The sequence below is a fragment of the Tuber melanosporum genome (assembly GCF_000151645.1).
Source record: "Tuber melanosporum whole genome shotgun sequence assembly, scaffold_368, strain Mel28".
Taxonomy (NCBI): domain Eukaryota; kingdom Fungi; phylum Ascomycota; class Pezizomycetes; order Pezizales; family Tuberaceae; genus Tuber; species Tuber melanosporum.
In genome coordinates this window covers 1-12,542 of record NW_003299050.1, presented here as the reverse complement: position 1 = coordinate 12,542, position 12,542 = coordinate 1, and the positions used below count along the sequence as shown (strand labels likewise).

The following is a 12,542-nucleotide window of genomic DNA, read 5'->3' as shown; positions in this document are numbered from 1 at the left end:
ACCGGACAATCCTATGTTTGGAAAAAAATTACCAGAATCTACATTAGCTAAATTGAGTAAGTTTATCTATGTATATGATATAAATGATAATAACAAATTATTAGGTATTTTCTCTACAGTTAAATGCTGCCGAGAATTTAAAATGTGTTATAATACGTTAAAAAAGGTGTTAAATAACGATGGTATATATAAAAATCGTTTATTTTCTCGAAATCCTATTAATGGCTAATTTATTATTTGTTAACAACTTGCTACAGTCAATGCCTCGTCGTATTAGTGATTACCCTGATGCTTTTGCTGGATGAAATTTAATTTCTAGTTTTGGGTCTATCATTTCTGTTATAGCTACTGCTTTATTTTTATACATCGTATATGAACAATTAGTTTATGGTAAAGCTGTTTCAAGAAATCCTTGATTAGCTCCTCAATTTTACTATGATCTTTTACAGACATTATTAAATAGAGCTACGAATTCATTAGAATGATGTTTAACTTCTCCTCCTTCTCCTCATCCATTTGTTTCTCTGCCATTGCAATCAGGTCTTGTATAGCATCAGCGTACAAGAATTTTCTCCTTCTTCTCCTTTTGCTTTTCTTTTTCTCCAGTTCTAGTACCAAAGGGGTTTAACAAAGTTAAACCTAACCCAGCTACGGGGCGTTTATTTAAATGCCCCATTAAATTGAAACTTTGCTCATCCCACTTCATATAATAAGGAATTTTTTTTTTTAATACAAAACTTTAAGGGCCTCCGCCTTAATATGAGTCTAACTGACTCCGGCGGGATTGCTAAAAAAAAAAAAAAAAATTCTAAAGATTTTAATATTAAATCTTATTTAGCAATGAAACATAAATCAAACAAAAGTTTGTACGAAAAATTATTGCTAATTTTAAATTCTATGTCTACAAATATTAGAAATTGTAGTTCCTTTGCCTGTGAAAGTTTCATTCAACATAGGGAGTACTACCTGATCCCATCCAAGTTAAGAGAAGTCTAGAAAAGAAAATAAAAAAAGTTCCTGCGAGATACAAAGGAAATAGGAAAGACTATAAGGCAAAAATTTAACAAATAATTTATTACTAAAGAGTACACTATACAGTTACAACCAATGCTGTATCAATATCCTGAATTATATATAGCCGTCTTTGTAATCTCGCCGCCAATCTCAAGTTACATAAGAGACTTTATACCGCCAGAATTTCAAGTTCAAGCATGCCTAGCCTTCCTCGAAATGATAAACAATATCTAAGGAGTAACTTTGTTTTTGTAAAAATTGTTCCTCAACAAAGAAGAAACTTGTATAAACTAGCAAGGAAGGTTCAAGTTAAAAGTTATTCGAGTAAGATTAACATAAAATAATTGTATCAAGTTATGCTAAAAGGACCGCATAATAAGAAATGATTATGTTCTTTGGTAATTCCTTCGTATCGGATAAGTCCAAATCGCAAGTAAACAGTCAAAAAGATTAGCTTCCCGTAGGTGACAGCGGGATTAAGTTTCAAGTTTGAAGCTAAGAAGATTGTTCCTTTGTGCTAAGCTATTTAACCTGTCCTCGAATGAAACTTGGGCTAACACAAGAGTATCTTTGAAAAGTGTTTGAGTATAGAGAGTTAATCACTCCTAAGGGGTGACTAAGTCCTGTTCTTTCAAATTCAAGCGAACAGTATTTAAATATGCTGGAGAAAAGTGTCCTTCCCAGTATCTCCGATGGGTCCGAAATATGCGTAAGCCTAGTAAAAGTAGGGGGAAAACAATTTAAGCTGCGCAGCCCAAAAAATAGTCCCAGAGCATACGAAAGTTCACATGACTCTTCTTTATGAACTTTCTCTAATTCTACATTTACTACAGGTTAGCCAAACCAAAGGATTCCTAATAAGAAGATACTTATCCGAGTGCTATAATACGAATCGTTCGCTATATTTCAAGCTGCTTCATTTGGTTTATTATGTATCCGCGAATATTCGAAACTGTAGCTCTTATGCATGTAAATCCTTAGTAAATTCCAGAGGATGTCTACCCGACCCAATACAAAAGGTTAGAAAGTTCAATGCCGATACTATTATAAATTTTCTGATTTAGAAGTTCTTAAACAACCTTCCAGACCCGAAATATTAGGAGTTAAATTCGGAATAAAGAAAGAATTAAAAAGGGAGTTCAAGTCACTACTTATGTCCTGGTTACCGAAATTCGTGTAAACAAAATTGTCTTAAAGAAAGATATGATAGAACACCTGTTGGATAATAGAGAGATATGGCTATAATGAAAGTTTAATTTAAGATAGTCTAGATAAGTAAAATAGTTAATGGTATACTAGTTGGATACAAATAATTTTTTAGGATTCAATGTTTGGGTAAATTAAAACTGATTCTTGCAAACATCTTCAGAAGCTCAAAGGACCGCTTAATCTAGAGAATGTACCAAAAATCAATAAAAATCGCTCCATGGTTCAGTCTCTATGAAAATTCCAAATGAGAGGAATTACTAATAGTAAATTTTTGTTTGTAGAATTGTTTTTAAGTTGATTTTGTAATTATTCCTGATAGTGCTTAAATTAGAAGTTCAAGGAATACCATGGAACTAGGAAAGACAAGATGGCCAAAATTCAACTAATAAATTATTACTAAAGAGTAAATAAAAAAAAAACATCATACTATGTGATTTCTTCTTGATAAAGAGCTTTTAATGAGACAAATAGAAGCGTATGAAGCAACCCTAGCAATTTTAAATTCACTTCCAGATGGAGTACCAGCTGAACAACTAAGTGAAAATATTTCGAATGAAATTACTCCCACGGAGTGTGTTCCTGAAGAAAGTGAAAATAACCAATAAATCCAGAGAGGGAAAATGTCTTTAACTCATTGGACTAAACACATGAACTAAAAAGTAAGTTTGTATCTCTATTGAAGCATTAGTGAGTTAAATAATGTTCTACCGTTTCTGGCTTAGAGTTTAAAGACTTTTCCAAACCATCGGATTTACCTAAATCCCCCCCTTGTCAACCAAAGTTCTATTTTGTAGGAAAATAGTTAAGTCACGGCATGCTAAAGGACCGCATGCCGTCGAGTTCGATGAAAATTACCAATTTAAAGTAACCAAATATCCCAATGTCATTGTCGAGAAAGCCGGGTTCTTATCGTTGACCCAAGTGGGAAGACAAAGAATAAGTTTCAAATATCCGACCTCGAATATTGTAAAATTACCTAGTGCTTGTCACTAGTCAAAGGAAATTTTTGTTTTTAACACAAAACTTTATAAAATAGAAAAAAAAAAAAAATTATATTGTACTTTCTATAAGTAACAGATTAATAATAAAATTAGAAAGGAAACACCTTTAATAACAAAACTAGGTCATAGCTAATAACTATGGCTGATTGATAAAGGAAATAACAGCGAGTTTGATGGTGGCTCTGATTGAATGCTATTCAAATGCTTGACACATGCTAATCGAACGCCTAGTTTATTTATAATAAAAACTAGAAAGTGGTGTACAGGTGAGGAAAGGGTATGTTTACTGCCTTAGAGCAAGGAGAAATACCTTATAAAACAAAGAAATTATTAAATAAATAATTTTGCTTTAAGATGTTATCTTAATACCTCGGGTAAGTAGAGTAGTAGTTAAAGTAATGGTTTAACTAGCTTTATCTCGTAGTCGAGTCTGAAAGGTCCTTCGACCACATTGGAACTGAGACAAGTTCAATGCGATTTTTTTTTGCACTGCAGTGGGGAATATTGGTCAATAGCCTAACGGCTGAACCAGCGATTTGAAGGAATGAAGATCTACTTTGAAATATAAGAAGACTAAAATTCTGGTTAGTAAAATGATAATGACAATTTTCTATCTAAATGTCTTGACTAATTCACGTGCCAGCAGTCGCGGTAATACGTGAGAGACTAGCGTTATTCATATTTAATTGGTTTAAAGGGTTACTAGACGGTAATTTTTGCCTTTGAATGGGGACAGAGTTACTAGAGTTTTATGTGAAAAGTATATTTAGAACTCATGGTGTAGAACTGATAATTTAAAATACTATGGGGAATGATAAAGGCGAAGGCAAACTTTTATGTAAAAACTGACGTTGAGGAACGAAGGCAAGGACAGTGAATAGGATTAGAACCCTAGTAACCCTAGCAGAAAATGATGAGTGCCATAGGTTGTATTAAATTTAAATAGCCTATAAATGAAAATGTAAGCATTCCACCTCAAGAGTAATGTGGCAACACAGAAACTGTAACCATTAGACCAACTCCGAAACTAGTAGTGAAGTGTGTGTTCGACGTGAAGTGAAAGTTAGTAATGTGGTTAGATTCCACTGGGTTAGTTCTCAACCTTAACACTATTTACACATTTTGGTTAGTAATATAAAAAATGAAGATGTAAAGACAATGTAACTCAGCCTTGAATGGCAACGTAGTAATTTATTCCGGAGTGCTAGTGTAATGTAAAATATGGAGAGCGAAAGCAAAGATAGCAATGACACTCTGTAAAACTATGATTATGGAATGTAATGGTTTTGACGCACTAAGCCATTAGAGAAACAAAATTTCCATCGGGGTAAAGCTATCCTCCTAAGTTTTATGTGATAGTGCTAACTTTTGAACACGGTAAACCCTTATCCTCCCTGATATTACAGGAGGCGTCTTATATTAATAAATGGGCGTATCGGGGTGAGGGCAGAGGAGAAGTTAAAAAGCAAATGCTAAATCGTAACTGATTTTGATAAAGTAAATATTAAATCAATGTATTAATAATAGTCATTCTTAAATAAAAGATCAATTTTTTAGAGTCAGAGGAGGGTGGGCCTCTTAATACCTACCCAATAATTAAACAAAAAACTTTGGATACTAGCCTCTTGGTATGTTAAGATAGATTTCAGAGGGCGGTTTTCGAGAACCAGCTATGGGAAAGGTGCTGACACCTCTTTTTTTATAGTCCTGCGAAGGTATCTTAGCGTTTATCTTGAGGTTTGAGTCTCTGGAATTTTTCCCCCTTGTAGATATGAATAAGGAAATATTATTAAGAGATCGGTCCTATAATCGAGAGGAGCCTGGGTCACAAGTTCGGGCTAGAGTGAGCATTACTTCCATTTTCACTAAACCATAATGTGAAGAAGGCTCTGCCACTGACCGCTAGAGTAAGGAAGAAAATCCCATATAACTAGACATCTTTTTATCATAGAGCTGGAATATGTTGCAAAGAGCTTCGCAAGGTGCAAGTCCTTGAATGTATTCTTGACTTTAATCTTAATAATTAGGAACTTAGGAGTTACCTGCAATTGCGGACTTTTTCAGTGTCTTCAATATACATAAATAATACTAGTCACAACAATGATAAAAAATTTGAACAAATATATTTTACAGGGTTACTTATTTGGACAGCAGAATTGTTATATATCTACTACATCTATTAATACTTCTTCTTCTTCTGTACCTATTCTTGATCCTTGGTTTGTGGTGGGATTCACAGATGGTGAGGGTTCATTCACTATCACAATATATAAAAATAAGGAGTATTTTACTGGATGACAAATCCAAGCAATGTTTCAAATAAATTTACACGCTAAAGATTTACCTTTATTAAAACAGATACAATCTTTTTTTGGCGTAGGAACTATACGAACTAATAAATCTAATAATTCGGTGATTTATCGTGTAACAAACCAAAAAGAACTAATTGAAATAATAATCCCCTTTTTTGATAAATATTCTTTACTTTCACAGAAACGAGCAGATTTTGAACTGTTCAAATCTGTAGTTATATTAATGAAAAGCCGAGAGCATAGAACGATGGAAGGACTTCTAAAAATTATTAATATTAAATCGTCTATAAATAAAGGCTTATCCAAAACATTAATTGAATATTTCCCTAATGTTATACCTGTAAATCGCCCTATAATAGAAACAACAGAGATTCCGGATCCTGCCTGAATATCAGGATTTAGTTCAGCCGAATCTTGTTTTGATATTAATCTTATTAAAAATAACTCTAAATTAAACTATCAAACAAAACTTAGATTTAGAATCACTCAACATGTTCGAGATAGAGCTCTCCTAGGTTTAATTATAAAATCTTTAAATTGTGGAAGATTAGAAAATTCAAGAGATACGGTAGTATTTTGTGTAACCAAATTATTAGATATATTAAACATCGTAATACCGTTATTTGAGAAATATCCTATACAAGGTATTAAAGTGTTAGATTTTCAATATTTTAATCAAGTATCATTATTAATGAAAGACAAGGCTCATTTAACAGCTTCAGGCTTAGATCAAATAATAAAGATTAAGAGTAAAATGAATACTAATAAAGATGAAAACGAGCTATAAGAAATTATTAAACCAATTGAATCCATTTTACATTACTGGTCTTGTAGATGGTGAGGGAAGTTGAGGATTATCTATAAATAAAGATCCAAAGCGTACTGTAGGTTATGTAATAACCGTTGCTTTTGAATTAAGTTTACATAATAAAGATATTTATATATTAAAAGGACTGCAAGCTTATTTCGGAGTCGGAAAAATTTATAAAAATGCCGATAACATGATGCATTACAAAGTAAGTTCAATAAAAGATTTACAAAAAGTTGTCATTCCACACTTTGAAAAGTATCCTTTAGTTACACAGAAAAGAGCTGATTTTGAGATATTAAAATGTGTTATAGGTATTTTAAACAAAGGACCTCTTACTTCAGAAGATTTAAAACAAATAATAAATTTGAAAGCCTCAATAAATAGAGGTTTACCAGACAAATTAAAAGTAGATTTTCCTGATATTATTTCAGTCTGTAGACCGCCAGTAAAGTTTTTAGGAATTCCTGATTCTAATTGGTTATGTGGATTTGTTGAAGCTGAGGGATGTTTTTACATTAGTATATACAAATCTCCTAAGTCCAAATTATGTATGGCAGTTCAATTAGTATTTGTGGTTACTCAGCATATTCGTGATAAGGAATTAATTGAAGGTTTAAAAGAATACTTAAATTGTGGAAAATTTTCTGTTAGAAAAGGAAATGAAGCTTGCGACTATAAAGTTACTAGTCTTGCAGATATAAACGAAAAGATCGTTCCTTTTTTTTTAAAGTTCCCTCTGACGGGGACTAAATCCTTAAATTTCAAGGATTTTTTAAAAGTTGTAAATATAATGAATGAAAAAGGTCATTTAACAGCATCAGGATTAAAAACAATTGAAAATATTAAAGTAGGTATGAATACAGGAAGATCTTAAGATGACAAACAAAACAAAATTGATTTAATATTATAACTTGCACCGAAAGGTGGCTGACTTAACATACGGTGGACTAAAAAAAAGTCTGCTTGAGCGTAGTGTGATGAAAGTCGCACGCTGCGTTCTGAGGGGGGGAAGAGCTGAGAAGTTTTACCTATCCCACCTATTTAATTCGATGATCCACGAAAAATCTTACCACAATTTGAATATTTAGTGACAAGAAATTAATTTAATTTTTGTAAAAAAATAATATTTTTTTTTACTTCTTTTTACAAGTGTTGCACGGCTGTCTACAGTTGTTGCCGCGAGGCTTTGGTTGGCTCCAACAAGTTACGTACACCCTAATTTTATTTAAAACTAATTTCATTTTATGAAATAAATTATAAAGTTATTCATCTTGACATGAGATGTATTTATGGGATAAAGACAAGTCCTCATGACCTGCCGAGCGATTTTGGAAATTGCTCAAGTGGGAGAAACTATCAAACTCCGGGAAAATCCTAAAGCTTCTGGTACCAAACTATATTCGAAAGATTATAAGTGGATGAATTAGCAATTTATGTAAGGTAATAAGTCAGAAGATTTATGAAAATAAAATGGACAATCGCGGATCTAAATCAGACTATAAATTAAAGTCTGTAAAAGAGCAACGAGTATACGGTAGTTGACACAATCTTATAATGTGTTTAAGATGTACTCTAATGGGTTTCGAAAGAAACTATCAATTTAAAATCCCATCTAATCAAATAAATAAAGCATCATATTCTACTTTAATACCCCAGCCTAAGATGAACCCTTGGTTTTTTACAGGCTTTGCAGATGCAGAGGGTAGTTTCTCTATTTTAATTCAACATAATATTAAACATCAAACTAATTGAAGAGTTAAAGCTCTTTTTACTATAGGTTTGCATAAAAAAGATACAGCTATATTGGAATACATTAAATCTACATTAGGTGTAGGACAAATCCATAAGCACGGTAAAAATTCTGTACAATATCGAGTGGAATCAATTAAAGAATTACAAGTAATCGTAGATCATTTTGATAAATATCAACTAATTACACAGAAAGTATCTGATTATCTTTTATTCAAAAAATCGTTTGAATTGATTAAAAATAAAGAACACTTGGCTATTGAAGGCCTAAATAAACTTGTAGCAATAAAAGCCTCTCTGAATTTAGGTCTTCCAGATAATTTAAAGGAAGCTTTTTCAGACGTTATTCAGTTTAAAAGACCGGAATATACTTTTAAAGGTATTACTGATCCTTTTTGAATAGCAGGATTCACTAGTGGAGATGGTAGCTTCAATATAAAAATTAGTAGTTATACAACTAATAAATTAGGGAGAAGAGTTCAATTAATATTTTCAATAGGTTTACATATTAGGGAAAAGGAGCTTATCAAAGGTCTGGTTACTTTCTTTAACTTAGGGTATTCAAGCGAATCAAAGTCCGAAGTTAAAGATAAATATATTTATATTGTAAATGATTCTGTACATCTTCAAGTTATGAAATTTTCAGATATTATATCCATAATAACTGTTTTTGATAAGTATCCTATACAAGGAACCAAAAACTTAGATTTTGCTGATTTTAAGAAAGTATCCGAGATATTGAAAAACAAAGAACATTTAACTCCTGAAGGGTTTAATAAAATTTTAGAGATTAAAGCAGGGATGAATAAAGTAAGATTATAGCTAAATGCCTCCTATTATGCATTGTGTATTTTGACTGTACATTGTGTATTGAAGTGGGCCCCTCCCGGGAGGTTTAACATAAAGTTTAAAGTTTCCGTAGGGACTTTGACTCTGGCGCTCTTATTTAAGAGCTCCCCTCCATTATTTGTATGATAAATTTAATCGCTATGTAATATTGTGGGCTATAGACTTGCCACATTAGCTAAAACAAAGGGATGCTAAAATGTGAATATTCGCTAATCCCTAAACAGGATATAATATGGATTGTATGTCTGAAACTCGACTACATGAATAAGGAATTACTAGTAATCGTGCATCACCATGGCACGGTGAAACTTATCTCGGATAGGTACTAACTACTCGTCAAGCACTGAAAGGAGCACACGCAATAAGTTGAGTTTAGTTTAAATCATAATATAGTAATTAGACTATTAAGATGGTTTAGGATAGATTTTCGAATGTATGGCTGCGATTGGTGTTAAGTCGAAATTAAGCACCTTCTTTGAGCCAGAAGGAAAAAAGTTTCAAAAAGTATAGGTAAACCCTCTGCTAGTTCCTAAAGGGAGCAAAACCATCAAATTGCGGGAACATCTTAAAGCAATTTTTAACCAAGCGAGAACGGTAACGTATTTCGTGGCGCAGGTAATGACTCGCGGTAAGGTAAAATAAAAATTGATGTACGAAAGGAAATAGAAAATCCGCAGCCAAGTTCGAAATAAAATTCGAATGCAGTTCATCGACTAAATGTTGGTTGGCGCAAGCTTAAAATATAGTCAGACCTCAATCGAAAGATTTAGGGTAAGTACCTCAGCTCTCCTGAATTCTGGCGTCTACTAATTAGATGAGATGCAAAGATAGTATGGAAAAGAGGTAGATTCGACGGTTGTTGTAGAGGAATCTGCAGCGGACTTATAAAAAAATTAACAATACCCCCTATAGTTCAAAACTTCAACTTTATATAGGTAAAAGTTCTGGTTCAAATCCGGAATAAAGTAATGCTTTTTATTATTAGCACTTTTTATTGTCAGTCAATGCGCGTACTTTGAGCGGAGTTTTAAAAAAATTAATTAGGGTAGCTATTCTATGTAATTATATAGAATTTAAATAAATACATGAGAAGGGATATATGAAGGTTTATTCCAATCATCCTCTACAATGTATAGCTTTGTGTTAGTATTATTACTAATAGCTATAACATTATTAATTGTATATCGCCCTAGACGTTTAAAAGAACCAATAGGAGCTATAGTAAAGAAAATCTATTCTTTATTTTCAACCAATTATACATTTAGTTTTATGGTTTTACTTTTTTTTTTTTTGTATTCTTGTCCCTATAAGAATGCTGCTACTGAAAGAATTAAAATTCAACAAGAAACAGGGGGGGCTATCGGTAATATATCTTTTCAAAAACTTAACTACTGGGAACAGTATATTGGCTCTTCAACGAAAATTGCCAAAATATTTTAGTAAAAAAGGATTATTAAATAGTTCTTCTATGATGATTTGTAAAGCTTTACTTAAACACGATCTTGATAATTTTTCTTTAAGCATTCTTGAATATTGTGAACCCGGACAATGTCTGGAAAGAGAAGATTATTATATTAAACTTTTTAAATCAGAATATAATATCTTACAAAAAGCCGTATCTTGCTTAGGAATTAAACGTTCGGACGAAACTCGTGCTAATATGAGTCTGGCTAAAAAGGCTAGAATCACCCATTATTTGGAAAAACGTGAAGATCATACGCTATTTGGAACAACTCGTAGTGCTGAAACTCGGAAAAATAAGTGAAGCTAAACCGGCCATAAAGCACATTACAAACACTCATAAGAAACTAGTTCAAAAATATCATTTTCTATGCCTAATTCTAAAAAAAATAGAAGTCCTTGATTTAGAAACAAACATTATAACTCCTTACTCTTCAATTCGCGAAGCAGCTCGAGCATTAGGTATACCAAGACACTGAATTGATTATAATATTAAATCTAACAAAGAAAGACCCTAGAAAAGGTCGCTATGTTTTCAATAAGATAGATTAGCATTTCCATTAGAAATGGCGCCTCCCTACGTTTTGTCAGCTTTTATCTTTAAATATGACTTTTCCTATCCGCAACTGCTCCTTCTCTTTTAGCTTCCTCCAGTGCCTAAAATGGGTTAAAAAATAAGTAACCAACCCACTCCAGGAAGGTTCGAATCCTTTTCTTCCTAGTAATTAATTTTATTATTTAAAAGGGTAATAAGTCTGTGCTTCTGGCTCTATTAGATTAAATATTTATCTCTTGTTTTTTTTTTTTTTATGATGGTATCAGAAACGCCAATATTTAGTAATGTAAGTAAACCTAAAGCTGCGTTTTAGCTTTAAATTTTGATTAACACGAGGTGCTTTGGTTTTTTTTTTTTTTTGATACACTTGTATAATAATTAATACGCTCCGCTATTTAAAGGATCAAAAAAATTTTGTTTGTTTTTTTTTTTTTCATATTATCTATTAATAATATATCCTATTCGTAGGGAGAGGTATATAAAAAGGGTGAGGTTAAGTGGGTTACATTGCTCCTGTCTCCTTGTCCTCCGGATAAGAGTAAGCATTGCACCGCACTCCCAATTCAAAAATAACACCTTACCATTTTTTAATAGATTTAAGTTAGTATAAAGTAAATATAGTGGTAGTATTTTATGGGTTCAACTCTTTTTTAACCAATCTAAAAATATCTAAAGCCATACATTAGTTTCTATAGCTCAATGGTAGAGCGGAATACTGTTAATATTTTTATAGAGGTTCGATTCCTCTTGGAGACGGTAAGAAAAGATAATAATTAATTGCTTTATAGACGAGTATGTTTCCACCACTTCTAGGAATTTTTAGTCTCATACGATACATTGCTTATTGAGGTTTAATAAAAATAAACCTAACCTTAAAAAGAACCTGCAGCGGACAAATTTAAAAATTGACAATACCCCATCAAACAAAACTATTTATGCGGAATATAAATAAAAATGAATTTTGGTTCAATTCCAAATGATTAGTTATGTTATTTATTAGAAGCACTATTTTATTTTTAATCAACGCGGTCACTTTGAGGCCAGTAATTAAATTCTTTTTTAGGATATCTTCTCTTGAATAATAAATACATGAGAAGGGATATATGAAGGTTTATTCCAATCATCCTTTACAATATATAGCTTTGTGTTAGTATTATTATTAATAGCTATAACATTCTTAATAAATATTTACCCCAGACGTTTACAAGAACCAATGGGACTGACATTAAATAAAATATCTTATTTAGTTTTAACCAATATATTAATTATTCTTTTAGGGTCTTTATTGGTTATATTTTGGGTTAATAGCTTTGCCTACGATCCTTCTTTATTCTCTTTGCTTGTACCTATTTTAAGTCCTATTAAGAGTTACACAAATATCCTAGAAAATAAAAATAAAGCGGGTGTTTATATGTGAGAAAACTCAATTAATAAGAAAATTTATATAGGTTCTGCAGTAGATCTCTCAAATAGGCTTTCTTCTTATTATTCTACAACTTATATGGAGGATGCGTTAAAAAGAGGTCTTAGTCATATCTACTAGAAATCTGTGCACAAGTAAATTTACCACCGAGAGAACA

The 12,542-nt window shown here is 32.0% G+C and overlaps 4 protein-coding genes, besides 4 other annotated features; 3 read left to right on the top strand and 1 right to left on the bottom strand.

Moving 5' to 3' along the window:
• Positions 1 to 252: 252 nt before the first annotated feature.
• GSTUM_00002069001 (uncharacterized protein) lies at positions 253 to 453 on the bottom strand (the record flags this gene model as incomplete). XM_002839521.2 has 1 exon in its annotated part: positions 253 to 453. One exon carries the CDS (start codon positions 451 to 453, stop codon positions 346 to 348), a length of 108 nt encoding a protein of 35 aa, XP_002839567.1. The 3' UTR covers positions 253 to 345.
• Positions 454 to 481: 28 nt separating this feature from the next.
• Positions 482 to 628, top strand: GSTUM_00002068001 (uncharacterized protein; the record flags this gene model as incomplete). The annotated part of the gene is made up of 1 exon (XM_002839520.1): positions 482 to 628. The coding sequence occupies one exon, from the start codon at positions 482 to 484 to the stop codon at positions 626 to 628; it is 147 nt and encodes a 48-aa protein (XP_002839566.1).
• A 694-nt stretch (positions 629 to 1,322) lies between these two features.
• GSTUM_00002067001 (uncharacterized protein) lies at positions 1,323 to 3,247 on the top strand. XM_052355789.1 has 1 exon: positions 1,323 to 3,247. Exon 1 carries the CDS (start codon positions 1,803 to 1,805, stop codon positions 2,076 to 2,078), a length of 276 nt encoding a protein of 91 aa, XP_052211755.1. The 5' UTR covers positions 1,323 to 1,802; the 3' UTR covers positions 2,079 to 3,247.
• Positions 3,248 to 7,480: 4,233 nt separating this feature from the next.
• Positions 7,481 to 7,486: a sequence feature (Short protein (GSTUM_00002064001, CAZ83755.1) was converted to a misc_feature.).
• Positions 7,487 to 7,561: 75 nt separating this feature from the next.
• Positions 7,562 to 7,578: a sequence feature (Short protein (GSTUM_00002064001, CAZ83755.1) was converted to a misc_feature.).
• Positions 7,579 to 9,028: 1,450 nt separating this feature from the next.
• Positions 9,029 to 9,035: a sequence feature (Short protein (GSTUM_00002064001, CAZ83755.1) was converted to a misc_feature.).
• Positions 9,036 to 9,108: 73 nt separating this feature from the next.
• Positions 9,109 to 9,117: a sequence feature (Short protein (GSTUM_00002064001, CAZ83755.1) was converted to a misc_feature.).
• Positions 9,118 to 11,758: 2,641 nt separating this feature from the next.
• Positions 11,759 to 12,511, top strand: GSTUM_00002062001 (uncharacterized protein). XM_052355788.1 has 1 exon: positions 11,759 to 12,511. Exon 1 carries the CDS (start codon positions 12,176 to 12,178, stop codon positions 12,377 to 12,379), a length of 204 nt encoding a protein of 67 aa, XP_052211754.1. The 5' UTR covers positions 11,759 to 12,175; the 3' UTR covers positions 12,380 to 12,511.
• Positions 12,512 to 12,542: the final 31 nt, after the last annotated feature.